At 37.8% G+C, this 27,636-nt stretch overlaps 1 protein-coding gene across 1 annotated transcript in view; it reads left to right on the plus strand.

Moving 5' to 3' along the window:
* The window catches only part of TTC29 (tetratricopeptide repeat domain 29), a 264,979-nt gene that overhangs the window by 29,416 nt on the left and 207,927 nt on the right, over positions 1–27,636 (plus strand). Inside the window, 2 exon segments of the mRNA XM_011956790.1 lie at positions 7,405–7,628; positions 12,969–13,154. Coding sequence (XP_011812180.1) covers positions 7,405–7,628; positions 12,969–13,154 — 410 coding nt within the window.

Consider the following 27,636-nt stretch of genomic DNA (forward strand, 5'->3'; position numbering starts at 1 on the left):
TGCTACATTTCCAGTAGATGCCCCCAGAGACCAGTCAACTCATTGGAAAGCCTTTAACTTTAAAGACCTTTTTATATTGAAACTTCTTTCTTGCTATATTTTGAAGTACATGGAAAATAAATTAAGAATTCTAAAAATCTTAATTCCCTAATGTTTCTTACAAAAAATACATATATGATTGTTGGTAGTCCAATTCTTAATCATTACTAATCAATACTATGACTAATAATTGTGAACAATCTAAGTGTGTAAAATTAAGAAAAATGCTTTCAGTTTTCATTGTAATTCTATATGGCTTTAAAGTAAAAAGTCATTTTAAACAGTGTCAAATTTTTTGTCTTTTTAACTTCTCTCTCTTTGTACATTTATATGGCTATGGAAAATGCTCTATTATTATGTTAGCTTTTGGGAAAAAATAGCATTTTTACCAAAAACTATAAAACATAAACAACTCATACAATTTTTGTCAGTTAGTATGTATGTATGTCAAGAAATGAGTTTTTTCATTCTAATTACAGTATACATAATATCTACCTACACTGAAAAAGATAGGTAAGAATAGTGATTCACTTTATTCCCAGGAAATTATATTAACTGAAGCTATTGAAGTATTAATTTAAGTCAATGTAATTATCCCATAGGTGATTCCAATAACATTTATCCCTACCATATGAATGTAAAACTGTTATAACTGACACATAGATAACCCACTTGTGACTTTTAAATATTAACTTAATGAAATAAAAGTATTATCCTGACTTTTGATTAGATATTACATATCTTTTGACTTTATCTTTGTCAGATTAAATGAAAATTTTATGGTCTTGTTTTAAAGTATTTTTTTTTATTGAACTGCTTTTGAAATATTTCACTGAATGTAAAGCTTCATGTTGATTCCATAATTCAGTTTATCCTATGAAAAAAATATGTTAAATTTATCAATCATATGATTGAATAGAAGATAATGTCTTTGATTTTAAAAATTCACCTAATAACTAATACAAAGACCTACTTAGGGGGTTTTATGTTAGTTATTAGATGTATTAGTTTAGGTACAGAGAGAGTAAAATAAATTGTAATTTCTATTCATTGCATCTATTTATCTTTTTTTATATTTGTAGAAGTATATGCTTTTTATCCTTTCAAATGTTTGTCTTTGTCAGTGTTTTTCCTGTTAGACTTTACACCCTCGAGTGGGAACCATACCTATTTAATTTGCTCTTCCTGGATGCTGCTGGCTGTCTGCTGTGTCCTGTTAAAGGGAAGGATTCTCTGGGGGAGTCACAAAATGATACTGATCTCTGTCTAATACCCAACCTAAACATGGATTGCCATGGAAAAAGAGAATGGCTTTCCAATTGAAAGGTTGTATCATAATTGTCAAATAATATCAAATTCCTAATCAATGCAAATAAACAGAACGTTGTGTGGAGGAGGAAGAGAAGAAAAAGCAACAATACATGATATAATAGGAAGCAATGGAGGGAAATGGGAAGAATTCACAATTTGCAACCAGAGGGAGCTGGATGTGAATTCTAACTCTGCCATTTACTGTTAATAACTTGTATGGCTTTGGGCAATTCACAACCTCACTGAAGACAGGTTTTTTAATTTGTAAAAATTGAAGTAGTACTTTATACAGTTATTGTGCCAGTTAGAAATGATGTCTACACAGTGCCTGACACATTGTGGGTTTTCTATAAATAGTAGCTATTCAAAATAGTTTAAGGCAGAATTTTAAAACACTGTAATATCTCCATGGCTGTTTTGCAGTAAATTATCCGTTTCCCAGCATCTCTACATATTCACCTGCTGTGGAGTTATGCCATATTGTTCAGCTCTGCTTTCTGTCAGTTTCTAGATTTTTTTTTATCTCTGCATTTTTTAAGGGAGATTTTGATGTGAATTCAGAACAGTTAACAGCATCTCCATTGAATGAATAATGCCCTTAAATGGCGATAAAACCTATATGAAATGCTTGACTACTTAATTTCATTCTCAAATGCATTCTCAAGCTGCATCCCTTATCCCATTGCAGCCCCAGGTATCTGCAGTGTCAAAGATCTTTCTTAGGATACATTCAGCATGTCCACGATTTTGCTTCTGTGAATGGCACATTTTTTTCCTGTCAGATGAACTCTCCTCATATTTTATAGTATTAAATCTCTCCATAAATTTTACCAGAGTTCTCTATTTTCATCTAGTATTGTGGCATCAGTTCAAGAAGATTTTTCTTTTTCTGATGCTTAAAAACAGCATCTTTTAATTTAGACTAATATTCATAAAAGTTTTTTTAATGTGTAAATGAAATCAAAGGCTAAAAAGTTTATGGCCAAATGAAATAATGATTAAACAAATAAATCTGAGTTTTGTTTATATTTCTATTTGTGTTTAAAACAATTATTTCATACAGCAAGTGAACTTTGGCTATGGTTCTCTGTTACGAAATTTAAAACCTGAGAAATTCAAATATAATGGTAGAGATTGACATTCCTTTTTTTAGATAGCCAATTCATTTTAACAAATGAAGATTTTCTGGTTAAAAGAAATAATTCGCATTAACTATGAAGGTTTAGATAGGAACCAATGTATTAAACCACTGTAATTGTCCTTTCTTGCTCTCAAATGTTAGCAATGAGGCTTAAACAGTAGCATATTGGTATGCATAGGTATGTGTGCATGTGTGTAAAAAGTAGAGACGATACCAGCATAGTTCTATATGCATATTTAAATACATTTCTATTTGTAACATCACCTGTAAAGAATGATCTTTTTAAAAAATGTACTGGAAATTTTAAAAGTTGATATTAGTTATATATCATAGATGTTTGAGGCTGAAAGACAGTGTGGAAATAATGATTGTCCAATCCCTTCTGAATCACTTAGTGTTCTTTGGTCACAGACAGCAGAAATGGATTCTGGCTAAATCAAGTGGCAATGATTTTATTGAAAGGATGTAGTGGAATTTAGAGGAGAACCCAGATCAGAAGAAAAGACCAGACCCGGCCCTCTCGAATGGACATAGGTAGCAGGAACTATGAGACAATCTTGTCAAAATTCTGCCAGAATTGATTGAGCGCCAGCAACCTCCTACACCTTTGTGTTGCTTGCCTCAGGTTTCAGAATTTTGGGAGAGAGACCAGTTGGCCTAATTTGGGTCAATAACCCACTCCTTGGCTAGGGAGTCCCTGAATTTCCATGCCACCAAAACTACACACAATGTGGGGAAGGTTGTTTCTGAAACACTTTCAGCGTGTGCCTCCTGTGGACATGGAGCTAGATGCTGGGTGGACCAAATCCAGTCAAAACACCTTCACCTTCCGGGGGTGGGGGAATGAGGCCCAGAGAGTGATTTTTCTGGATTTCTGACCCTGTTGGGATTAGAACTGAGATGGCCTTCTAACTGCCTATCTAGCATTTATTTGTATCATTTATGGTCAATGTTTAAATTTTTATCTATTTATAATTTTCTTCATTTTTGCCCCCAAATGTTTTCTTCACGTCTAGGAGGATTGGCCGGCCACCAATGCATACACATACAAAGGTGGCATTGCTTGTGTGAGGCAAGATTCCAACCCCTTGTACTCTCAGGCCTCCTATGTCACCCCCCAAACTGCCTTCTGGGGTAACACGTGGAGGTCCCCTCAGGCTTCTGAACCTCCAGTTATCTGAACCTTAACTCATTTTCTTTCCCCAAACCTGTTCATCCTTTCATGTTCCCCTCTTTAGCAAATTACTAATTACCCATTACCCAATCCCCAAACCTGGTTGTTATCCTTGCTCTTCCCTTTCCTTCACCCTTGATATATCTTTGAAGCACCAAGTAATCCATATTTTTGTCTCCTTAAAATGTTTTGAATTCACCTACTTCTTTCCATCCCTCCAGCTTTACCCTGGTTCCACCCCCAGCACCTCTCCTTTCCGTGACCACCAGTCTCCCATCCGTTCTTCCTGCTCCTGGTTTTACCCTTCTCCCGTTGCTTCTCTTGGATCAGGTGTGAATTTCTGACTCACAGACTTGAGAATGCTAAATTGAAAGTCTTTATTTTTTTATAACTTAATTTTAATTCCTGGCCCTGAGCCTTGATCTTCCCTAGTGTAAAAATCCAATCTTGTCACTCTCAGGTAAAGTCAGTCCAATTCGGCAGTTTTTCAAGTTGTTCAAGATTCTAAAACTTCTTCCCCTCACCCTATTTTCCTACACAGAAACAGCATTGCACTACTGGGGGCTTCAGGGGAGGAGAGTTACTAGATTTAGCAAATAGAAATACAGAGCATACAGTTCAGTCTGCGTTTCAAAAACAAGAAACTCTTTTTAGAATAAGTATGTTCTATGCAGTATTTGGGACATACTGCTAATAAAAAAACATTCATTGTTTATCTGATGTTAAAACTTATCTGGGCATCCTACATTTTATCTGGTAACCCCCTGGGGTAACAGCATTTATTTTCAGATCTTGACCTGGAACAATGTTGTCCAACCCAGTGCCCGTGGGCCACAGACGGCCCAGGATGGCTTTGAATGTGGCCCAACACAAATTCATAAACTTTCTTAAAAAGGTTATGAGATTTTTTAAGCTCATCAGCTATTGTTTGTTTATTTTATGTGTGGCCCAAGGCAATTCTTCTTCCAATGTGACCCATAGAAGCCAAAAGACAGGACACCCCTGACTTCTAGGACTTTGTAATTGTCACTGCATTTGCCTGTCCAGTATCCATTCCTTCCTCTGTCTTTGCAGACATAACTTTAGTTTTGTTTGGGGGCAGCAACATGCCCAAGAGCAGGCAGGGTATTTGTTTTTCCAGACTCCTGGCACCAAGTTGAGGAGTGGGGCTGTGACAGGGTTCTGGCCAATAAACAAGTGGAAATCTGCTAGTGGTTGCAGGAATGTTTTGTTTTTCCCATAAGGAATGCCAGTGCCACCGCACTTTCCCTTTTCTTCCTGTCTTGAAAGTGGGCATCATGTCTGAAGCTGTAGCAGCCCTGTAGCAACCAGTAAGGGACCAGAAGGAGGGAAAGTCAAGATAACCCCAGAGACATGGCCTTGAACTTGCCGGGCCACTGAACCAAGGCCCTCAGCTGCCTGCCTTTAGGCAAGAAAATTAGAAACCTCCATTTTTCACAGCACTGTGAGACAAGTTTCTTTTACTTACTAGCTGAATGCATTCCTAGCTTATGAGGTCCTTTACATGTGTCAGTCTCTGATGTACTTGATCCATCTTTGTTCTATCAGCTCTGGAAATAGGCTGACCTGAACCCTTCAGGAGTGCCCCAGTACTTCTCATTTCAGTTTTAGCTGTGTCTTACGTCAGTCCCCAGTGGGCAGCCCATGAACAGTCTCCTTGCTATGGCCAGATGACATTGTGACAGACATATCAGCCCTCTCCTCCCAGTAACTTCTGGGCCACACATGGAGCCCACTGGAATATTAAGTCCCTTCTCCTATACCATTCAGGGCTGTGGGCAATTACAGGGATGGTTCTTGTCGTCGTCTGTCTAGAAATGCTATGCAGTGGCTTTTGCTGCCTTTGCATGCCCTTGTTTATGGGGAGGTGGGGAGAGGGATGTTGGTAGTCCTCCCTGCCTTCAAGAACCCTAGATGGGAAGAAGGATATGAGTGTTTTCTACTCTTGGCTCCCACTACATTTCATAGGATATTGACTTTTTTACTCTCCGGGCTCCTCCATTTGACTGGAGTGAGGAAGAGAAAGAGAACATGGCCCTCCAAGCATCTCGCTGCCTTTCTCCATACTCTCCTCCTCTGTCGCAATTGGAGGACAGGAATAAGTAACAACCACTATTCCTTTTCTCTTCCCCATTTCAAATATATCTTATTCTCATGCTAAATGTTGGCTTTTGATCTATTGACCTAGGATCCATGTGGTCTCTTTATTCTCTTTATGGACTAGTTCTATAACAACCTGACTGCCAGATAGGAGAAGGTTGCAATTCAGCTGGGACACTTCTTTTAGATGACTTTTGTAAAATGCAGTCTCGTCATGTCGGTTCCCTGACTCTGATCTCCAATAGCTCTACCTCCCTCCTAGCTTGCAGTCCAGACTTCTCATTGTTGTTTTTACAGTAAGGTCTCTTCGTGATCTGGGACCTGCCTTTTTTCTAAACTTCCTGTCTCACCACTCTCCTGCTTGCCACTTCTTATTTGTTTGTTCTCTACCTAAGCTGATCCACTGGATAAGAAATTCTTGGCAGATGCAAGTCTAGTCATTTTGTTTTGTTATTTGTTTGTTTTTTGAACTCTGTAGGTGAATCTAATGCATAATGAGGAATTGAGAAGCAGCAGTGAGATTTCACATTTCCCAGAGTATTCTCACATACCTAATTTCATTTGGTTCCTAGAGGAATTCCATGGTGTACGTAGCATATACTAGTATACACAACTTAGAGATGAGAAGACTGGAGACCTAGGGAGGTGAGGCAAAACTGGGCTCAATTTTGGTGGTCTGGGCTGTTTCCACTCCACGGTGAATTTTTGTTGCCAGTAGAATCACATCATGTCTTTTGTCCTATTTTTTTAAAAGAATATAACATAGTTAGTATAAAGCTATATCTTTTGGCATCCAATTGTTCTTTTAATGGAATAATAGACACTACACAGCTATTACCTCACAATTCTGTTTATTTCCTTTCTAGAAATTTTCATCATTTGAAATTATTTCTTGTTTGCTTCCTTATTTGTTAGTCATGTTCTGCCCCTAGAATGCAAGCGTCACAAGGGCATGGAATCTATTTGGTCTAGAACAGTGCCTAACACTTAGTAGGAAACTCAGAACCTATTTGTCGCATGACTAAAAGGAATATTTGTTTGTCACTTTATCTTCTTGCATTTGATTATTGAAGTTAGAATAGAATTATTAATCAGTAACTTAATTCTAACTGAAAATAATTTGAAAATATATAGTTAGTAATAGATTTCAATAAATATTTTCTGCATGAATGAAAGAATGATGTACTTCTGTAACATACAGTGAAACTACTAATATAGAGAGAATATTGTTTTGATATTAAATGGCAATTTTTATTTTTGCTTGACTTGTTGGGGTTTTTTTTTTTTTTGGTGGGAGGCTGATGTATCAAGTATTTTTGAATATTCGTCAGTCAACTAGCTTATTTGTCCTTATCAAATGGAGCTCAGCTCTGGAACTGATATGTTTATAATGTAATTTCATTAAAATTACTGTATTTAGATAGCTCCTGGCATCTTTCATTAAACAGAAGTTGTTCAATTATAAGGGTTTGAGGCAAAGATCTTTTGATAGTTTTCAGTGCTTTCACTGTGGGAAAAAAGGCAACATGATTCAACCTTTAATTATTAGAGAATTAAAACTCTATGCAGACTGAAAGTGTTAACATAAATCTGTGAGTGTTTTGATTCATATTCCTAGTTACAGGAACTCCTACAAGAAGAACATCTGTGTGGACATGCTGCGAGATGGTTATCATAAGTCCTTCACCGAGCTCTTCGCTCTGATGGAGCAGTGGGATGCCCTGAGGGAGGCTGCGAAAGTCAGGTCCCTCTTCTGGCTGCAGAAGCCCCTGGAGGAGCAGCCTGATAAACTGGATTACTTCTACCATTACCTGACCAGGGCTGAGGACGCTGAGAGAAAAGGTAAGTGGTGGGACTGTGGGCAGAGCACAAAAGGAGTCAGAACAGTGAGCTTCTGGGGGAAGATTCCAGATCATTTCATGTATGAATATGAAACATTAAGACGACTTAACACACTTCAACCCAGTCAATTAAGCGTCTTTATGGAATTAAGAATAGGGAATGTTGGATCACGAGGCTGCCCAGACACGGGGGCATCCTGGTGATGTCCTTCCGAGCCAGGGAAGACAACACATAGCACCTAATAACATCTCCAGAACTTCCCCATGAAGTAACATAGTTCCTATCATTAGGTTTAAACCTTTCTACAGCTTTTCTGTATATGTAATCTGAACATTGACTTTCACAGAGGAGATACTTTCAAAGAGTACTAGAACTTGAAAATCACACTGATTTTCCTAAGTTTAGATAGTGGACTTTGAAGTTTGGGTCAGGAAGTCCTACTGATTTGAATTGGAGAATTTATATTTACAAATAGTAAAAAGACATTTAAAAAACCTGCAATTCACAATTGCAAATAAAATTGTTAATTTTATATGTTCCATGATATCATTTCTAATAAATTTTTTGAATTTCAAAATTTTCCAGAAAGTTAATATACATTCCAAGTAGTAAATATTTTTGTGTCTACACTAATTTTACTGATATTGTTGTCATAAATATTTCTTAGTTACATATTAGGAACTGGTCATTTTAACTAGTCATCTATAATCAAAGATAAAAAGGAAATCCTAGAATTTGGCATGTAAATTTGGTATTCTAAATTATTCTTTTCTCCACATTTTTTGGGGAAAATACCACAGGATTCAACAAGAAAAACTCAGGCCTCAACCTTACAATGTCTACAAGTCATTTCAGGCTTTTCTATGAGAAAATAGAGTATTAGCAACTTTTTGTTAGCCAGTGGTACCATGGAGAAAATTTAAGGAGTCATGTAAACAACATTAGAAGGGTCTGTATATGTTGGAGCCAATACATATTTCCCATCAGGTTTTGACCTGACTTATGAATATGAGACACACAAAAATGTGAACAACAAAACAAATGAACTAGGGTGTGTGTGTGGCAGGAGCGGGCTAGGAGGTGGTTATTTATATTATGAAAAGGGTTTCATTGCAGGATGGATGTGAAAAAAAGTATTTTGGTAAAATATGTATTATTTATTATTATTTTAAAAGTATTTAAAATATGATTTATTATAATTTCTCGAGAAACTAACTTTTGTAAATAAAAAGTGCTACTGTGAAAAACCTCCATTTTGGCTGGGCTTGGTGACTCACGCCTGTAATTCCAGCACTTTGGGAGGCCGAGGCAGGTGGATCACCTGAGGTCAGGAGTTCGAGACCAGCCTGGCCAACATGGTGAAACCCCATCTCTACTAAAAATACAAAAAAATTAGCCAGGCATGGTGGCAGACACCTGTAATCCCAGCTACTCAGAAGGTTGAGGCAGGAGAATTGCTTGAACCCGAGAGACAAAGGTTACAGTGAGCTGAGATCACGCCATTGCGCTCCAGCCTGGGTGACAAGAGTGAGACTCCATCTCAAAACAAAACAAACAAAATAAAACAACCTACATTCTAGTATTAGCCCAAAATTCAAAAGTGATATTAAAACTGAAAGTAGAACTAATTAAGATAATATTTGCTCATTAGCTGTTTTATTCAGTTGAATTTTATCATATTCACTGTTTAAATTGAGGCTTTCATTGGAGAGAGTGTAAATATAAGCTAAATATGTCATTTGTCATAAGGTGTCATAGATGTGAGCCAGCTTGTCAGAAAGCTTTTTCAAATTTATAAAGAACCTAAAATGCCAAATAGTCTATTTCAGGGTAGAAAACATTTTAATTTATAATATTTCTTAAAGAAAAGTTACTATATGTATAAGTAAAAATGTTTCTCCAATCCAAAAGTTAACAAAGTCCAACTTTTTGTTTTGTTTTGAGACAGACTCTTTCTTTGTCAACCAGGCTGGAGTGCAGTGGTGCCATCTTAGCTCACTGCAACCTCCACCTTCCAGGTTCAAGCGATTTTCCTGCCTCAGCCTCCCAAGTAGCTGGGACTACAGGCACAAACCACCATGCCAAGCTAATTTTTGTATTTTTAGTAGAGACGGGGTTTCACCATGTTGGCCAGGCTGGTCTCGAACTCCTGACCTCAAGCGATCCACCTATCTTGGTCTCCCAAAAAGCTGGGATTACAGGCGTGAGCCACTGGACCTGGCCCAAAGTCCAACGTTATAATAGCCAATGTGTCTTCTGTAGGATTATCTCCCACAAAATTCAGTGACTTTTGTGTGGTTGAAATATAGAAAATTAAAATTATTACAAAAATATTACTGGAAAAACTTCAGCTGAAGGACATGTAAACATTTGTGTGGCCCTCTTTCAAAAATTGTTATAATTTTTTTTCCACATTCAACACATGAACTTTACTGGAGAAAAATTGTGGTTTGAATTAGGAATGTATCAGAAAATGAGATATGCACATTCACTCTTATTAACTTGAATGAATCCTAAATCTTAAATTATATATGTATGCCTAGAATATAGAAATGTTAATAGTATCTTAAAGTTCCATTCCATATGGTTGTGGGGTTGGAGACAATTTTCCTGAGATAGCGTATAACTGAGCATTCTCGTTGCTTCTCATTGGAAGGACCATCACCCTAGGGTCACAGTGAAGTTCATTTCATCAAAGCTATGGCACTAACAATAGTCATCTCAGGTCAGTTCTGTCTCTTGAGACTTATAGTAACCTAGAGTTATTTAAATTACTTTACAAAACATCACTTGCTGTTTTATAGCAAAGGTATGTTTAAAGTAAGTCAATCATTTCTTTTGGGGTTATTTTCCATTTGTTAAAGTGTCTCTTTGTCCTTGATACATTTTTAAAATATTATCCATTGTCATGAATCATTGCTGTGCCATCTGTGACATCTGATTTGAGCCTTGTGTCCCATGGGGTTAGGGAAGAGATGACAATAATGGTAATGGGTAAGAGAATCAATAGATAATTCAAACATTATTTACACTTGACTTTGAAATTTATTAAGGGTTGAGCAGCAATTTTTTTCTAATAATGTTTGTTTAAGATACACGAATTATGTTCTACTAAAGCAAAATTCCACAGATATTTACAGATTTGATGTAAAGCAAAACAAAACAATTTTCTGGCAAAATAAGCTTGAGAAATACCAGGTGAACTAACATTGAGGTTAAGCAGGTTGATGTATTGCAGGACTAATCAGAACACTTAGCATGCTGATGTTTATTGTGTGGTTTACTGAAAAAGGAAATTAGCAAAAATGTTTCCCAAATTTATTTTATTGTAGAATCGTCTTTTTAAAGAGCATAAGAAACCCACAATAAAATTGATTTTCATCTTCTGAATATACCTGCTGACAATTCAAGGAAGTTGTCTATAAGCAAGGAGAGAAGGCTACTTGTAGCCTTTGTAAAGGGCACAGGACATATATTTGGATTGCCCAAAGATTTGAAACTTGAATATATTCTTTTATATTTAATATTCTGGAAAACCATCCATTTTTTTCATAGAAAAATAGCTTAGCTGACAAGTAGTCTTTAAATATGTAATCTTGGTAGCTTATCTAACTCATTCCTTAAAAAAAAAAAAACAAAAAAAAACAAAACCTTACAAAATGTTGCAAATATTTTTACATTAAGGTTTAATTACTAAAATATAAAAAAATTGTTTCAGGACTACATGTATTTTTAATTATATATATACTTTTTATTAAAGTGGAAAATACCAAATGTTTTACTTACTGGCTTTTAAAAGCAATAACTCTCTAATCAGTAAATATAACCAAGAGTATGAAATATTACAAAACAGACTTTAGTGTTGTATTCACATTATGTAGGAAGTTCATAATGGAAAGACAAAGCCCAGAAGTAGTTCTGAGGTGGGAGTATTTGCATAAAATAAATAACTTAGGTCACTCTCTATTTTCACCTGAGCTGTCACCTAGTGTGAGTGTCCTCGAAAAGCAGAATGGCTCTCCAGAATCCCCAGCAACTTCCAGGATAGGATGACCTTTTTATTTTGTTTTCTAGTTACTAAATTTATTTTCACATAAATCTTAGTTTCCACTTTAAAGAATTTTGAAGAAGTATATGTAAAGGAATAGAATCAGTTTTAGAAATTTCTTTTGAAACATTGGGGTGACTTATTTACAGTTCTGCAAAATGACCCTTTGTTGTAATCAACCTGTTTAATTTTTTCTGAGTTTTGGTTCTAATCTTATAGGTGTCCTACTGGGCAATATTTTTCATAATTGTAATCTCTTCAGGAATATGTGGGTTGATTCCTCTGGTAGTAGTGAACAATTAATATCAGTGAATTCTAATAGATAATGGTTGTTATTTAAAAATTATTGGAAGGGTAACCCAGAGACCACTGCATTTTATAATATAACTATGCTTTCAGCATAAATACAAAAGACATAAATATTATTAATTTGTTCGTATTCACCATTAGAGTAGAGTTTACAGGACTGAGGCATGATTTATCAGCACACAGATATATTTGTTGAAGGTGGGGTTTATAAGACTGATTCACAATTGATGGACACACTTTTTATGTACATATTGGTTAGATACCCTTTTAAAAAAAAACCTACAAGAGTTTAATCAACAACTTTCTGAATAAAAATGACTAGTATTTATGCATTCCCAGCAAAAAAATACCCATAGAAAACAGAAGCATAGGAGTCTACTCTTTCTTAACATTGCTAGAAATTAATATTGCTAGAAACATTGCTTGAAAGCATATGGAACTTATAGGGTCATTCTGATCATCATTTGTTGTATCTCTCAGACCCGTGACATTTTTTATGATATGAAATACCTTGATATTTTCATATCCATTCTGCTTTCTTCATTTACATTATCTTTTGCCATGGCTGAGAAACATTGCCATCTCTAGAATCTCTAAGTACTTTCAAACCTCCAGTGGGAAAAGTGCTCAATGATACCATATACTCCTTTCTTCCAAAAGCGCTGAGCACGTTGCTAGTAGGTATTGTCCTGTCCTATATCTTAAAGCCTCCTGTTTCAACCAAACAGTGTGAATTTCCTACATGTTGTAAGTTTTCAGAAAGCCTTTTGTTGCTTTAGTCATCTGCACATCCCTTAATTAATGTAATTAAATTAATAGTTAAAATAAATTAATTTTTGCTTTTAGACCCAATTTTTAAAATTGTTAATCACATCTTTAAGGAAAAGTAGGAAATAAATGACATGATATTGGTTTGCCATTCTAAAGGGTATGCCATGAGACATCTTTCTAATGCCATTCATGGCGCTTTTCTCTCTTTGAAGAATCCTTCGAAGATGTATATAACAACTTGTATGCTCTGGCCTGTTACTTCAATAACTCTGAAGACAAGTGGGTGAGGAACCACTTCTATGAACGATGTTTTAAGATTGCTCAGCTGATCAAAATTGACTGTGGGAAGAAAGAAGCCGAGGCACACATGCATATGGGTCTTCTCTACGAGGAAGATGGTGAGTGGGCATTTGCCAGGATGCCTTGGTTGTGTTTTGGTGGATCCTGAGATCACCCAACCGAAAAACACGTGGTGGTGGAGAAAAAGACCTGAGATTTCAGCATAATCATGTATATTATTGAGATCAAAAACAAAACCATGTGACTTGTGGACCTAGCTTCAGTATTCCTTGCAGAATATTTTTTGCAGAATCCCTTGCTCATGCTTCTGCCTGAGTGCTCAACCTACAGTTCCTACCAGGTAACATCCTCACTAAGAGAAAGCATCCTCCCTGACCCCTCCACACACAGGATGAAAGAATGAAAGGTATACGTTATGATTTTCATACTGCCCCATGCCTCTTACATGAAAACCAAGAAATATCTATATAACTCACATACCACCTCATCATGTTTTTTTTTTTGTTTTTTTTTTGTTTTTTTTTTTTTGAGACGGAGTCTCGCTCTGTCATCTAGGCTGGAGCGCAGTGGCCGGATCTCAGCTCACTGCAAGCTCCGCCTCCCGGGTCCACGCCATTCTCCTGCCTCAGCCTCCTGAGTAGCTGGGACTACAGGCGCCTGCCACCACCCCGGCTAGTTTTTTGTATTTTTTTTAGTAGAGACGGGATTTCACCATGTTAGCCAGGATGGTCTCGATCTCCTGACCTCGTGATCTGCTCGTCTCGGCCTCCCAAAGTGCTGGGATTACAGGCTTGAGCCACCACGCCCGGCTTTATCATGATTTTTAAAATAATTCCTGAATGAAATACTCATTTAAAAATAACTTCATACTTCATAATGTTAAGACAAACCAAAATCTAAAACAACAACAAAATTGTCAGAAATAGATTTTGTATAGTGGTCAATCAAGGATTGCAAATAGGAATTTAAGAATGGAAAATTCTTTATGGCAGAATGGTGTGTAGATAATATGCAAAGAAAATATAGGGAAAGATGAAAAGATTTGATCTTGGATAATGCCATTTCTTCCCTCAAAACACTATCTCGTTTTGCATAAAAGTTTTGACTTTGGTGAAACTGCTCAATTTTTAAAATATTTATTATTTTGTGACTAGGACTGCATAGGACTTTGAAAGCACTTCAGGAAGTTGCAGTTCATGTGATTGTAGCTAAAGCTCATGAAGTGCCTGAACATGGTCAGAAGCCATCATGCGTGCTAGACATAGGGAGTATTAGAAAAACTTAGGGTGATGAGAGATCATGCAGACTAGATTCAAGGAAGGCACGATGCAATCAGGAGGGACTGACAAGGAACTTGGAAGATGGGTGGAATTTAGGCTTGTAAATGAATAGGAATATATTCTATGAAAAGGGAACAATATACACTAAAGCATAATTAGAGCAACTGATAAGAGGGACAACCTGCATCCAGTGGGAAGTATGGGGTGTTTTTGGAATAGTTAAATGATTTTTTTAACTTTTATTTTAAGTTCAGGGGTACATATGCAGGTTTGTTACATAGGTAAACTTGTGTCATGGGGTTTGTGGTATAGATTATTTCCTCACCCAGGTATTAAGCCTAGTACCCATTAGTTATTTTACGTGATCCTCCCCCCTCCTCCCACCCTGGGAAACCACGTGGGAAGGTAGAATAGGGACATACCAGCAGTCAGAGCTTGGGCTTAAGCTTCTGTACATGGAGGGCAAGGAAAGGAGTGGGATATCAGTCTGTCTGTAATACAAACTGTGGGAGGAGGGAAAAGAGGAAGGTGCATGGCTAGGAAGCTACTGCACTCAGTGTAATTAACTCGGATACAACAATGGAAAACTACTGTATTTAAGAGAACATATTTAAGTATTCCACTGCAGTGCCAGCTATAGTATCCCAGAAAAGGGAATTAGCTAAATGTATTTAGCAACATCCATGCAACAGAGTTCTGTGCAGTCATGAAATAGGTTAAAGCAAAAGTCATTGGTTCATTCAACAAATGATGCTTTACAACCTGGTGTCAGGGGATAGAAGAATGAACAGGACAAAGTCTCTGCCCTTGTAGAGCTTACATTCTTTAGGAAAACCAGGTCTTAACAATCAATAGTTATGTAATGTTATATTAAGTCATGTTAAGTCCTACAATACGTAATAAAGTAGAGCAAGGGGATACACAATGGTTATCACTTTATATAAGGTGCTTACCTATTATAAGATGAGACAGCAGTGAAATGAGGGAGTAGCCCTTGTGAAAATCTGAAGAAAGGGGTTCCAGAGTGGGGATGCAATAAGTGCAAAGGCCCTGAGGCAAGTGCATGCTGATCATGCCTAAGGACCAGCAAGAAGGCCTGTGTGAATGGAACACAGCGAGTGGAAGGTGGGAAGTAGAAGAAGCTGAAGTTACACAGGGAGGCTTAGGATAGATCACACTGGGGCTTGTAGGCCAAGGTGAGGACTTTGGATTTTATTCCAAATTAACACAGGAAACCACGAATATGTGTTAATTTCAGAAAATGCTCCTGATACATTAAATAGAAAAATAAGATATAAAACACAATGTAAAATATATTTGTATTGTGCATATATCTACACTAACACATTAACAGTAGTTATTTCTGAGTGTGGAGACTCTAGGTGATTATAAATGTACACACTGAGGAGATATGGCTTACTATAAATTGAGAAGTTATTTCAAATTTGTTGAAAATTTCTAGCCCGTTGCTAAAAGTCAAGTTTTGTTTTGCAAATTGTACAAAAGGGTTAAGTTCTTCCTTATATAAAATTGAAAGTAAAATTGTTTTTATTTTGTTTTTGTAATTATGCCATCAAATTCTATCTGGACTGTCAAATGGAACTGTCACTTACTGACCTCCCCCAAAAGAAGTCACAGAATAAATAATACATATTTTATGAAAATAGGACTGAAGAAGTCAGGGCTATGTTGATGAAAACTGAAGAGTTGCTGCAGTGAAATTCAGATAGCTGTCATAAGTGTATTTTGAATTTTTCTGTCAATTTTATTTCTAATTTTAAAAAATTTGGTTTGATTTTTAAATTTTTTATGGTGGTGAAAAATGTAACATAAAACTTAGACATCTTCATCATTTCTAATTATATTTAGCAGTGTTAAGTATATCCGCTTGGTTGCACAACCAATCTCCAGAACTTTCTCACCTTGCAAAACTGGAACTCTTTACTCATTAAGCAACAACTCCCCATTCCCCTCTCATTCTGATTTTTAAAAATATCTTAAAATATTTCTATTGTAGGATTTATACATTGCTTAATTTGTTTATTCATTCATCTATGCACCCGTTCATTCAACAAATACTCTGCCTATGGGCCCTGTAGTTAGTACCCATGCCACTATGGTCACACCTACCATTTGGTGGCAGCCACACAGCAACTGAGGGAAATGACGAGGTTGGAAAATGTGAGCAGTTAGGGAGGGTCTGCCATGAGATTACACTCTCAGGTCCTTGACTTGCTTGAGTTTAGATGTTCCATCCTACTGGATGATGAAATGCACTCATATTTCATAAGTAAAAAGTTTGGGCTATGAATAATTATAAAGGCTTTTGCTTTTGAGATCATATGAGAGTGTTATTTTGTTTTGGAACTAGTTTCTGTCAGATCTAAAATATTTTTCTATGCACTTAAGTAGTTCATAAACCCTAGAACCATACCTTTATTGCCTAACAGATAAAACAACTAAGTCAATGTTGATGAAAACTCTGGAGATTAACTTTGAGTGTTTGATGTACCTAGTGAGGGTGAAAATTATCTGTGAAGCTTCTGTAATAGGGGGTAGAATTTTCAACCTAAAAAAGTAAACTAGGAGTTTCAAGAATATGTGGCTAGAGTGGAGTGGGGACTTACCTGGCTGAAGGGTTCCCTTTGAGGTGATGGTGGCCCAGCTTCCACATATCTGAGCTGATTGGTCCAGACAAGCAAATGGAGGCCATGCAGCAACAGCTAGGTGGCAGCTGTGCCCAGGGGCAGGTGGCAGCATCCTGATTCCAGGGGTGCCCTCATTCATGCTAAAGTGGGACATTAGCTGGCAGATGGCAATGGGCAGGTTGTCAGGGCCCAACCAAGCTGGCTATAGTCCTGGGCAGGGCTCCAGCACACTCAGAGAACCATGGAGCAAATGAGGAACATGAGCAGAAGCCAGAGCCACAGAGACTGGGCACATGGCTGCAGTCTGGGGTCATGTTCATCCCACTGGTGTAAATATGACCAGAACCCCATGCAGAGCCCCCTGGCCGGAGTCATGAACAGTAGATAGGTTCAAGTCCCCACTGATGCTAAAAATGGGTCTCTGGGGTGCAGCGCAGCCTGGTTCCCTTTGGCTCAAGGGCTGTCAGTCTCATTCTTCAGGTCAAATATCTTCAGATCTTTACTTGCGGTGGCTGGCTTGGAGTAGTCATCAACTGAAAAACACTTTGAACAAATCAGCTGTATCTTCTTTTAGAATTGTGACTTTATTTGTAAGGATTTTATTATGCAAACAGGACAAATGGGCAAGCAGCATTCTCACTGTACCTGTGGGGCACTGGAGAAAGCTCTCAGACACTGGATCAATAGGAGATGCTCCGATTCATTCTAAAGCTGCACACAGAGGTCTGCTGGGGGCAGACATGACTAGGGAAACACCAGCTCCTCCTTTGGTATGATCTGAGGCCAGGGAACAATAGCAAGATGAGTGGCACAGCCTTCATTTCAATCCCATCCTGCCAGGTCAGCATTAGTGGTTGGATACAACACCAGTCCCTTCTCTGGCATGATGAGGGACTGGGGTCCAAGCCTTGCAGTTGCAGCTTTATTGGTGAGTTTTGGGGGGCATGCAAACTAGCAGTAGGGTTTACCACAGCAGCATTCATAGTTGAGGCAGCACCAGCACTTTCCTCTCTCCTCTTCCCCATGATGAGCTAAGTTCAAGCCTTGCTTTTGACCAAATTAATGTACTTAAGCACTGAGACTAGATGGTTTACATGGACTGTGCAGGAGGCCAGCCTTTGTGGGGGGCTAGACTGGAGAGATCAGTCTTGGACAAGTTAATCCTTCATTTCAGTCCACATTTTAGTCCTTTCCCTTCTCCCAATTCCAGTGGGTGGCTTGTAAGTATTATCTCCACTTCATCAGCAGCCCATTCCATTTCAACCCATTAGCTTTGAGTCTAGATATTGACTTTGCTGTGGGAAACCCAGAGGAAAATTAGATGTCCTCCTGGATGATAGATGATTGGTGACAACTCCAAGTTACTGAATATATTCACTGCAGACAAGGCAGGGGAGACCATTGTAAGAATAACGTAGAAAGTGCACATTTTCCAGTTTGGAAGACCCTTCTGTATGACTTTAGTAGAGAGTTGGAGTCAAGGCTAACCATAATCTACAGCATTAATTCCAAGTTCTTCCAATGACTGGGGGACTTCTGAAGAAAGAAACAATTGTCCTGACTAGCTTGCTCAGTTCGGATCCTAAGATTTATTGTTGACAGTTTTTGGACAGACGCTACATAGTGTATCTCTATAAATTGCCAGGAGCTCAGAAGGCACCAGGAGCAGGACAGTATTGTGAAGACACATTGGAATAACTACCAGCTCTCCCTTGAAACACCCATCAGTGGAAGGCAGACCCAACAACAGACTTCTGGAGGAGGCCACCACTGTAAGGGACTGTCCCCTTTCTGATTTTGATCTCATAGAGAGGAATTAGAATTGGGAGCCCACTTATCCCTGTTTGCTGATGGTCGGTACCTTTCCCTAATATCTCCTCTACCCATTCTTCAGTGATCATGGCACTATGTGCTTTTGTTTTATCTTTCCATGAGTGTTATGAAGCAGTGGTTCAGCTTTCTTCTCAGTACAGTATCCATCCCATCCTTGGCAACTTCTTTTACTCTCACTAAAAAACAATAAATTCTGTCACTGAGTCTTAACCCTGTAGGTCTCCCACTCCTCAGTTTTCCAAGGGTCTTTCCTACTAATAGTCACCAACTCCCAAAGGCTGACAACAAGACTGCTACTAAAATCTCTCCTTGAGTTTTTAATCTATCTCTGCTTTCCTAACTTGCTTCTGGAAGGCCACGATGTGTGCCTAGACGGATATTCCATTTACTGGAACAATTGCCATGCTAGCAAGGTAACTTGGTAAGCAGCACTCACAGCAGACCAACTGGGAGCAGCATTGCTTTGTGAGAACTTGCAGAGGCAGGAGCAATAGCAGGGTACTGGTCTCCCACTATCCTGTCATCAGATGCTGTATGATTAGAAGCCAGATGCAATAGCAATATGACATGGCAAAGCCTTGGTACAGTTCAGTATTCATAATTTGATGTAACATCAGCCCCTCCCCTGCATGATCAGTAGGGAGCGGCAGGGAGGGAGAGAGGGACCAAGGAGAGAGGCCTTATGGTTGTAGTCATAGGGCATGGCATACAAATAGTAAGATTTGCCACATAGGCAATCATAGTTTGGGGAACACCAACCTCTTCCCTGTCAGAAGAGAGAGACTGGGGTCCAAGCCTTTGCACTAGGTCACGACTGAGTGCCTTGAGCAATGAGCCTAACTAGTTTCTATAGAGCTTTGCTAGTGTCCCTTTTCTTTTCTGTGAAGCTGGCCTGCAGGGGATCAGTTCTGGATGTGTTAATCCCTACCTCTCAGGTCTTCAAATTATGCATAAGGAGTGCTGTTAACCTAAAGAGATTTTGGTTATATTATGACCACAAAAGTCCTGTCCTTTAATAATGAGGCCAAAGATGGGACCATGAGTAAGTCTGTAAGCTTCAAAGGAAGCTTCACCCCTAAGACTAGATGGTTTCAAGAACTGACCAAAGTAGAAGAGAACTAGTGGGTTAAAGTAAGAGAAGAACAAACGTCAGCCCTAGAAGAATGCCTGGTAAACACAAGAATTTTTACCAACTACCACCCACCTTTAGTTAGCAGAAGAGGATTCCACCAACATCACATGGTCAGTGAGTAGAACCAAGGGGAGACTGTCCACTCTGCTTGCCTTTGAATACCAGGACTAAAGAGCTTCCTCCTGAGGGATGTAGGAGATGAAGGAAAAACTAAGCATTAATCCAGAGGCTTAACTTGGGAAAAAGAACAAACTTACTAAAGTGGTAGTTTTAGAAAACTGCTTTGTATCTTCATAAAGACACGAGTAGAAACCAGAAAGGCATAAGGATAGAGCCAGATGATATGAGAATGAGTACCAGATAAAATCAGGAAGGCATTCAATACAATGTCTTGGGATAATTAAGGTACAGAGTAGAAAAAGAGTGAAATTGACATAATGAAAAATTGAGTCTGTGGTGTTGAGGACAAACTTGAATAAGGATCTCAAATTGCAAGGGAAGGACTAAGAAATGAAAACAATGAGAGAAGATGATAAATATGGAAGTTCCTGAGGAAGAATACACAATAATTGGAAATGAGGCAATAATCAATTATATTTTAAGAATGCTTTCTTGTTCCTCACACCCCCCAAAATTCTAAATATGCACATTAAAATAGCTTTTCATGCTCCAGTCACAATTAATAAAGAGATATTCATAGCTAGATAAATCCTTGGAAATTTTTTGAATATTCAAATAAAGAGAGACTCCTACCTGTATCCAAGGAGAAAACACAGATCACCTGCATTGGATTAAAAATTAGACAAGTATTCGGCTTTCTCCTTTGCAACAATAAATGCCAGAAGGTAAAAAGAAGTAGAGTCTATGAAGTTTGAGGGGAGAGAAGAGAGAGTTTAAATGCTGTACAGTTGAGAATTGAGGGCTATAGAGCTAAGTTCTTGTTCCTGGGTGAAACAACAGGAAAACATTCTAAGATATGCAAGGTTCAGAAACTGCACTATGAATACAGTTTCTGTATATCATATTCTGGAGCCCAAGAAGAGATAAGTCAAAATTAAAAGTTCAAGAATAGAGAAATCCTGATGTAAAAAATTGACAGTAAACAATTAAATCAATTAAACATAAAGTTAAGTTTGAAAAAAAATGCACATTAGTAATTTTGGAAGTAGAAGCTACATAGTATAAAATTCAGTATGATTTTAATTTTTCTCTTCATTTTTAATATTTACCATTTTACAGTAATGTTGATTACGTCTCTTATTTTAAAAATAAATTTTATGAGAAACTTTTAAATAAGCTATAAAAAACAAGTCGAAAATATGGGCAAATATTTATGCAATTTTAGATGAGAAAGACCTTCAAAACAAAAACAATTTGAGTAAAGCACAAGGGAAAACTATGTGGTTTATTGAGGGATAATTATATCCTCTCTGCTCCAAGTATAAAACAAATTCATAAGAAACAAAGGAGTCAGACAGATCATAATTGTTAAGGCTGATTAGAGAATAGAGCTTTAATCTGTTCTAATCAGAGTCTCTATTCTCCCCCAGAATTAATCTTAACCACCTAGCTACTGGCAGACTGGTCAAGTTCAGGCTCTCTTACAGGCTCAATGCCTGCTCCTGTGAGCTTCCTCATGGAGTTCAAGGATCACCCTCCTTGAGAACTGAGTCCAGAGAAGATGAAAGTAGAGAATTTCACCAGTCAGATATGTCCTGCCTCTTCCCTTGATGAGAAGTGAAGAATGAAGGAGAGAGGAAGTCCCCTCAAGGAAACATGAGGCTAGAGGAAGGGAATTTCCTCTATGAGAAACAAAAATTGAGAGATTTGACACATAACTGTAAAAATATTTATTAAAGACCTCATATAATTAAAGTTAACAAAAGTTGGGAAATATTTGAAACAAATATGATAATGGATTAATATTATTATTATATGAGGAACATTTACAAATTGGTGAGAAAAACAACTAACGTACCAATAGAAAAATAGGTAAATGAATTAAGAGACAATTTCAAGAAATTCAGCCAGTGGAAAGCATGAGAAAAAAGCCAACATTGATAATTTTAAAAGCACTAATCTAAGCACTTAAGATATGCCACTTTTCAACTGTAATTTTTAAACACATGTTTACTGTGTTCCTACTGTATGCAAGGCACTGGGCTAAGTGCTGGAAATACTAGCTGAAAAAGATATTTATGGCCCCTTGATTAGGGGGCTTGCATTTCAGTGGAAGAGTCAAATTTGTTTTCTGATAATTATAACAATGTGAGTGACTATATGCATCAAATTCAAATGTGGAGGAATCAAAGTTGTCTATTTATTTGTTTAACATAGCATTTAATACTTGTGAAGTTTTGATAAGTATGCTTCTTACATTGCTGGTGATAGGAAAAATTAGTCTGACATTTCTAACGTACAATTTGGCATATGTATCAAGAGTCTTAAAAATGTCCACATTCTTTATCCCTGTTATTCCACTTCTAAAAAGTAATCAGATATGAAGACAAGGATTTCTATAAAGACATATTTTGTCTTTGAATATGTATTATTTGTAAGTGTGAAAAAGGGACACATGGCTGGGCACATTGGCTCATGCCTGTAATCTCAGCACTTTGGGAGGCTTAGGTGGGAGTATTGCTTGAGGCCAGGAGTTCAAGACCAGCCTGGACAACATAGTGAGACTCTGTCTCTACAAAAAATAAATTAGTCGGATATGGTGGCACATGCCTGTAGTCCCAGATACAGGAGGGGACTGAGGCAGAAGGATCACTTGAGCCCAGGATGTTGAAGCTACAATGAGCCATGATCGTCCCACTGCACTCCAACCTGGATGACAGAGTAAAACCCTGATTCTAAATAATCATAATCATAATCATAACAACAACAACAACAACAAAGGACACAATAGAAATGTCCTACAGCAGGTTAATAGTTAATTAATCATGGTAACTACACATGATAAACTCTTTTCCAGTTATTCAAAATGTTGTTTTCCAATAACCATAATGGTAAGAGCTACAATTTATTGAGTGCTATGTGTCTGTCATTATAAAAATGCTAATTCTGGCCAATAAGCTATATTCAGTCACTTCCAGTTTGAAGCATGGAGGAGTGGATGTGAGTTGTCCATGCTATATCTATTTTGCCATGGCAACCATGGAAAACTTGTGTTGAGGTGGTGAAACCACAAGATGGAAACAACCTGGATCCCTGAATGACCATTTGGAGGGGAGCTACCCTACAGAGCCACCCAACCCTCAGTGGACTTTATGTGAACAAGAAAGTTACTTTATGTGAGCCCCTGCGGTTTCAGGGTCTATTTACTATTTACTAGCACTGTAGTAAATCTGACTTTGACTAATACAGTCTCCAACACTTATATGCCCTTATTGTGAATGAGGGATTTCAGGAGTTCTGTTAATGGTGTTTGGCAATGTCTTTGAAAATTTCACACAATGGTCTAAAGTGTCCCTTTGGAATGTGATATCTTATGTATTTGTGCTTCAGTAAAAACTTCTGTTTTAACATTTTTGAAGACACACATATCCCTCAATTTACTGTTACAACAGTCTTTCAAAAACTCCATTTCTATTTCTTTAATATAGAAAAAGTGGATGTATTTTACTTTTTCCTTTATATATTTCATTATACTAGACATGCAACATGTTTTTGATGTAAAAAATAAAAATATACAGCTTTTAAAAGCTAGCTGATGTAGAATGCCTGCATTGCAGGTCCACAATAGTGTTTTACTTACTGTGCAAGGTTGTAAACTGTTTCAGGATACCATGATTGTTATTATTGAAGACTAAACCCAGAAGGAAATAGTAGACCACTTAACTGACACAGTTTCCTAGTGTTTCCATCTGGACCAAAGACTCAATACCTGGTCATGGGTCTTGGGACTGGGATCTACTACTCAAAGCATGAGCTCCCTGATTCAGTCCTGCACTCCTAATTTCCTTCACTCAAGTTTTTTGAAAGCTCCTGCCAGGCTAACTCAGTAACTCAGTGTGAAGAATAACCAGCCAATAAAACAGAGGTGTCCATGGAATACTATGCAGCCATAAAAAGGAACGAGATCATGTCCTTGCAGGGGCATAGATGGAGTTGGAAGCCATTATCCTCAGCAAACTAATGCAGGAACAGAAAACCAAATACCACATGTTCTCACTTGTAAGTGGGAGCTGACTGATGAGAATACATGGACACATCAGGGGGAACAACACATAGTGTGGGGGATAGCATCAAGAAGAATAGTTAATGGATGCTGAGCTTAATACCTGGGGTATAGGATGATCTGTACAGTAAACCACCATGGCACGCTTTTACCTATGTAACAAACCTGCACATCCTGCACATGGTACCACTGAACTTAAAAGTTGGGGGAAAAAAAGAACAGAGGTGTCAAAGGAGTAGGCACAATAGTTATGGTTGTCAGCATTGAACACAGCATACAGACTATATTAGTCTGTTCTCACATTGCTATAAGGAACTACCTGAGACTGGGTAATTTATAAAGAAAAGAGAATCAATTGACTTACAGTTCCACAGACTGTATAGGTAGCACGGCTGTAGAGGCTTCAGGAAACTTACAGTCATGGCAGAAAGTGAAGGGGAAGCAGGCACATCTTCACATGGTGGAGCAGGAGACAGAGAATTAAGGGGGAACTGCTACACACTTTCAACAATCAGATGTCATGAGAACCCACTCACTATCACATGAACAGCAAGGGGGAAGTCTGCCTCCATCATCCAATCACCTCCCACCAGACCCCTCCTCCAATATTGAGGATTAAAATTCGACATGAGATTTGGGAGGGGACACAGATCCAAACCATATCACAGACATCTCAGAAACTCAGTCACATAAAGATATTTAACAGAGTCCTTACAGTATTCACTTAGACATCAGGGGTGCCTGAATTCCTATCCTCAAGATAATCTACCCTGAAAGCGTCTCTCTCACCCAGTTCCACTTGAGCCATTCCCAGGCAATAATTCCATACAACTGGAAACATCTTCTAAATCTCTGTGAGCATTCCCCAAACAGGCTCCATTGCCAAAGAACCACTTCAGAAAGACTTGTATGTCCCTGCCATGAGCACACAGACACTCGTGCTCTGGCTGTGCCTCAGCGTGGTTCTGTCTGCAGAAATATTTGGTGACCTCAAACCACATCAGTATCTACCCAGGCCAAGGAGCAATATCAACATCAAAAATCCCTGTAATGCTGTCACGACCCAATGTCTGTGGTCTTCTAATATCCTGTGTTTTATCTCCCAGCTGCCCAGCATCAGAGCCTTGATGTTGTACATGATGGTGATGGTTTCAACCTTTTCTGCCATAGCAACAAATACGTTTGTCTGCATTGACTTAGATAATACTCCTACGAGCATTCTGAGATTTAGACAAACACTGTCCCCCAAAGCAGAAGAAGTAAACACCCTCACTAATTATTGGCTATGGTCAAAGTAAAATAGGTTGAAGGTTATGTGCTATCTATAGCTCTATAGCCTTTCTCCCCCACCTAGAAAGCACATTGGAAATCAAACAAACCAGAGTAATTAATTTTTTAAAGTGGATAATGATAAATCAACGTTATACATTTTAAAAAGTAAATCATTCAAAAACTTTGATGGTATATTGCTATAAGAAATTCCTTGCAACACATTTCAGAACTGATCAGGACAAACCTCTGGGCATCAGCATAGTCACTGTGAACTACTAGTTAGGGTAGTGTTTCTGGCTCTGCTCTACTCATCTATCTGGAAGTTTGACTAATAAACTTCTGAGCCCCTTCATCATCATTGCCGTCATTAGTCTGGTTTCCTTCTCTTGTACTTTCCCCTCTGTATCTCTCTATGTACTCCATATTCATGAATCCACCATCTCCCAGACATCAGACTTCATCCTTGATTTGATCTCTCTTCCAATAGCTCCCTCACTACTTAAAGGAGTCCACCAAACTCAACCATGTGAAATGAACTCTGCTCCCATTGATTTAAAAAAAAAAAACAAAAACTGGCTGAAGTGTGCATAAACCAGAGAACGTTCTGGCTTCTGGAGCAAACCTATTGTCTTGTGACAGCTTTCCCAGTGATGGATTCTACCCCACAAAGCCCAGGCCCTGTCCCTGTATGTGTGAGGGGAATGTCCAGTCATCTGGGCATTAGGCCCAATCATAGAAGCCAGATCTCTTTTTTTCAAATGAAACCTTCCTGCTGTGAAGCCTCGGATGACTGTCCCTACACATGGCTTTTCTTTGGCCCTGTCTCCTCTCTGCTTTGATCTCAGGTTCACCATTGGCATGGGCTCCCAGCTGCACCTCACTTGTAACCATGTCTGTGATTCGAGTTATTTCTTTGCTGGGTGGGGTGGGACTTTCTACCTCCAACCCTCAGCCTCCTGTCATGAGTCCCACACACTCCCCATGCCTCGCCCTGCTTCTCATATGGGGGCTGGAAGCTCTTATAGCTCCACAAGTAAGATGGGACAACTACCCTATCCACTGGTGGTACTTTTGTTTTCTCAGTTTAGAGAACTTTTTCAGCCATATTTATTATGCGTTGAATTGTAAACCCTTAAAAGGTGTCGAGCTCTTAACCCCCAGTACTTATGAATGTGATCTCAGAAGGAATAAACCCTCCTGATGCCTTGAGTTTGAACTTTCAGTCTCCAGAACTGTGAGACCATAAATTTCTGTCGTTTATGCCACCCAGTTTGTGCTGCTTTTTTTATGACAGCTCCAGGAAACTAATATAATATTCAATATGGTGACAATGTTTTTCCTTAAGTAACCAAAGATGTTATTTCAGAAAAAAAAAAGAAATATACCAATGGTGGAGTGGCGTGACTCAATATATATGAGAAATTTAATGTTTCTTCATTTTAAATTCTACACATAAAAAACAATTGTATGCACGGTGATCAATTGAATACTATCTAAAATAATAAAAGATAATTTTCAAGAACTAATATCTCATATAAACAATTTTTTCAGGAGTTTTTACTTTTTACCTCATTCTATATTGCATTGTAAATATCACTTTATTCTTTTGCATTTGAAATGAGGTTGATTATCACAAAATTCAATTCTCCAAAAAAGGTAAAAATATATTTAACATAAAGATGTCATATCAAAATTGATCAAAATTTCATTGTAATCTCTTATTTGTCATGGAATAACATTTGCCAGTTTATTAGAAAAACAGCCTTAATAACTAAAAGAAATGCAAAAGATATATCAGTTTTTAGTGTGGTATTTTATTTTCTCTTTCATTTTATTAAAAATTAATAGAGAAGTAAGTGCTGTTGAGAGGATTTAAAACCCATCAAATACACAAAATCTTAACCAGGACAGTCTCTGGAGAAGGGCATTGATGCTGCGAAATTATGGGGGGACTTACTATTTCTTTTCACACTGTTAGGATTGGTTACTTTGTGCATGTATTGTTTAGTTATAATTTTTAAAAATATTTTAAGTGTTTTTTTAAACTAGCTAATTTTAGAAATCTCATTAAATCACAAATTATTGAAAGGATTAGGTTTTTACAGCTGGTAAAAGATATTCATGAAGATTAAAGAATTATTGTAGATCTAATCACAACACTATTAATGAGGTAGACAATATGTTTGGGGTGGGGGATGTTAATTAAGCACAGATTGAATGGTCTTTAGGCAG

Source organism: Colobus angolensis, unplaced genomic scaffold (assembly GCF_000951035.1).
Source record: "Colobus angolensis palliatus isolate OR3802 unplaced genomic scaffold, Cang.pa_1.0 Scaffold111, whole genome shotgun sequence".
Taxonomy (NCBI): Eukaryota; Metazoa; Chordata; class Mammalia; order Primates; family Cercopithecidae; genus Colobus; species Colobus angolensis.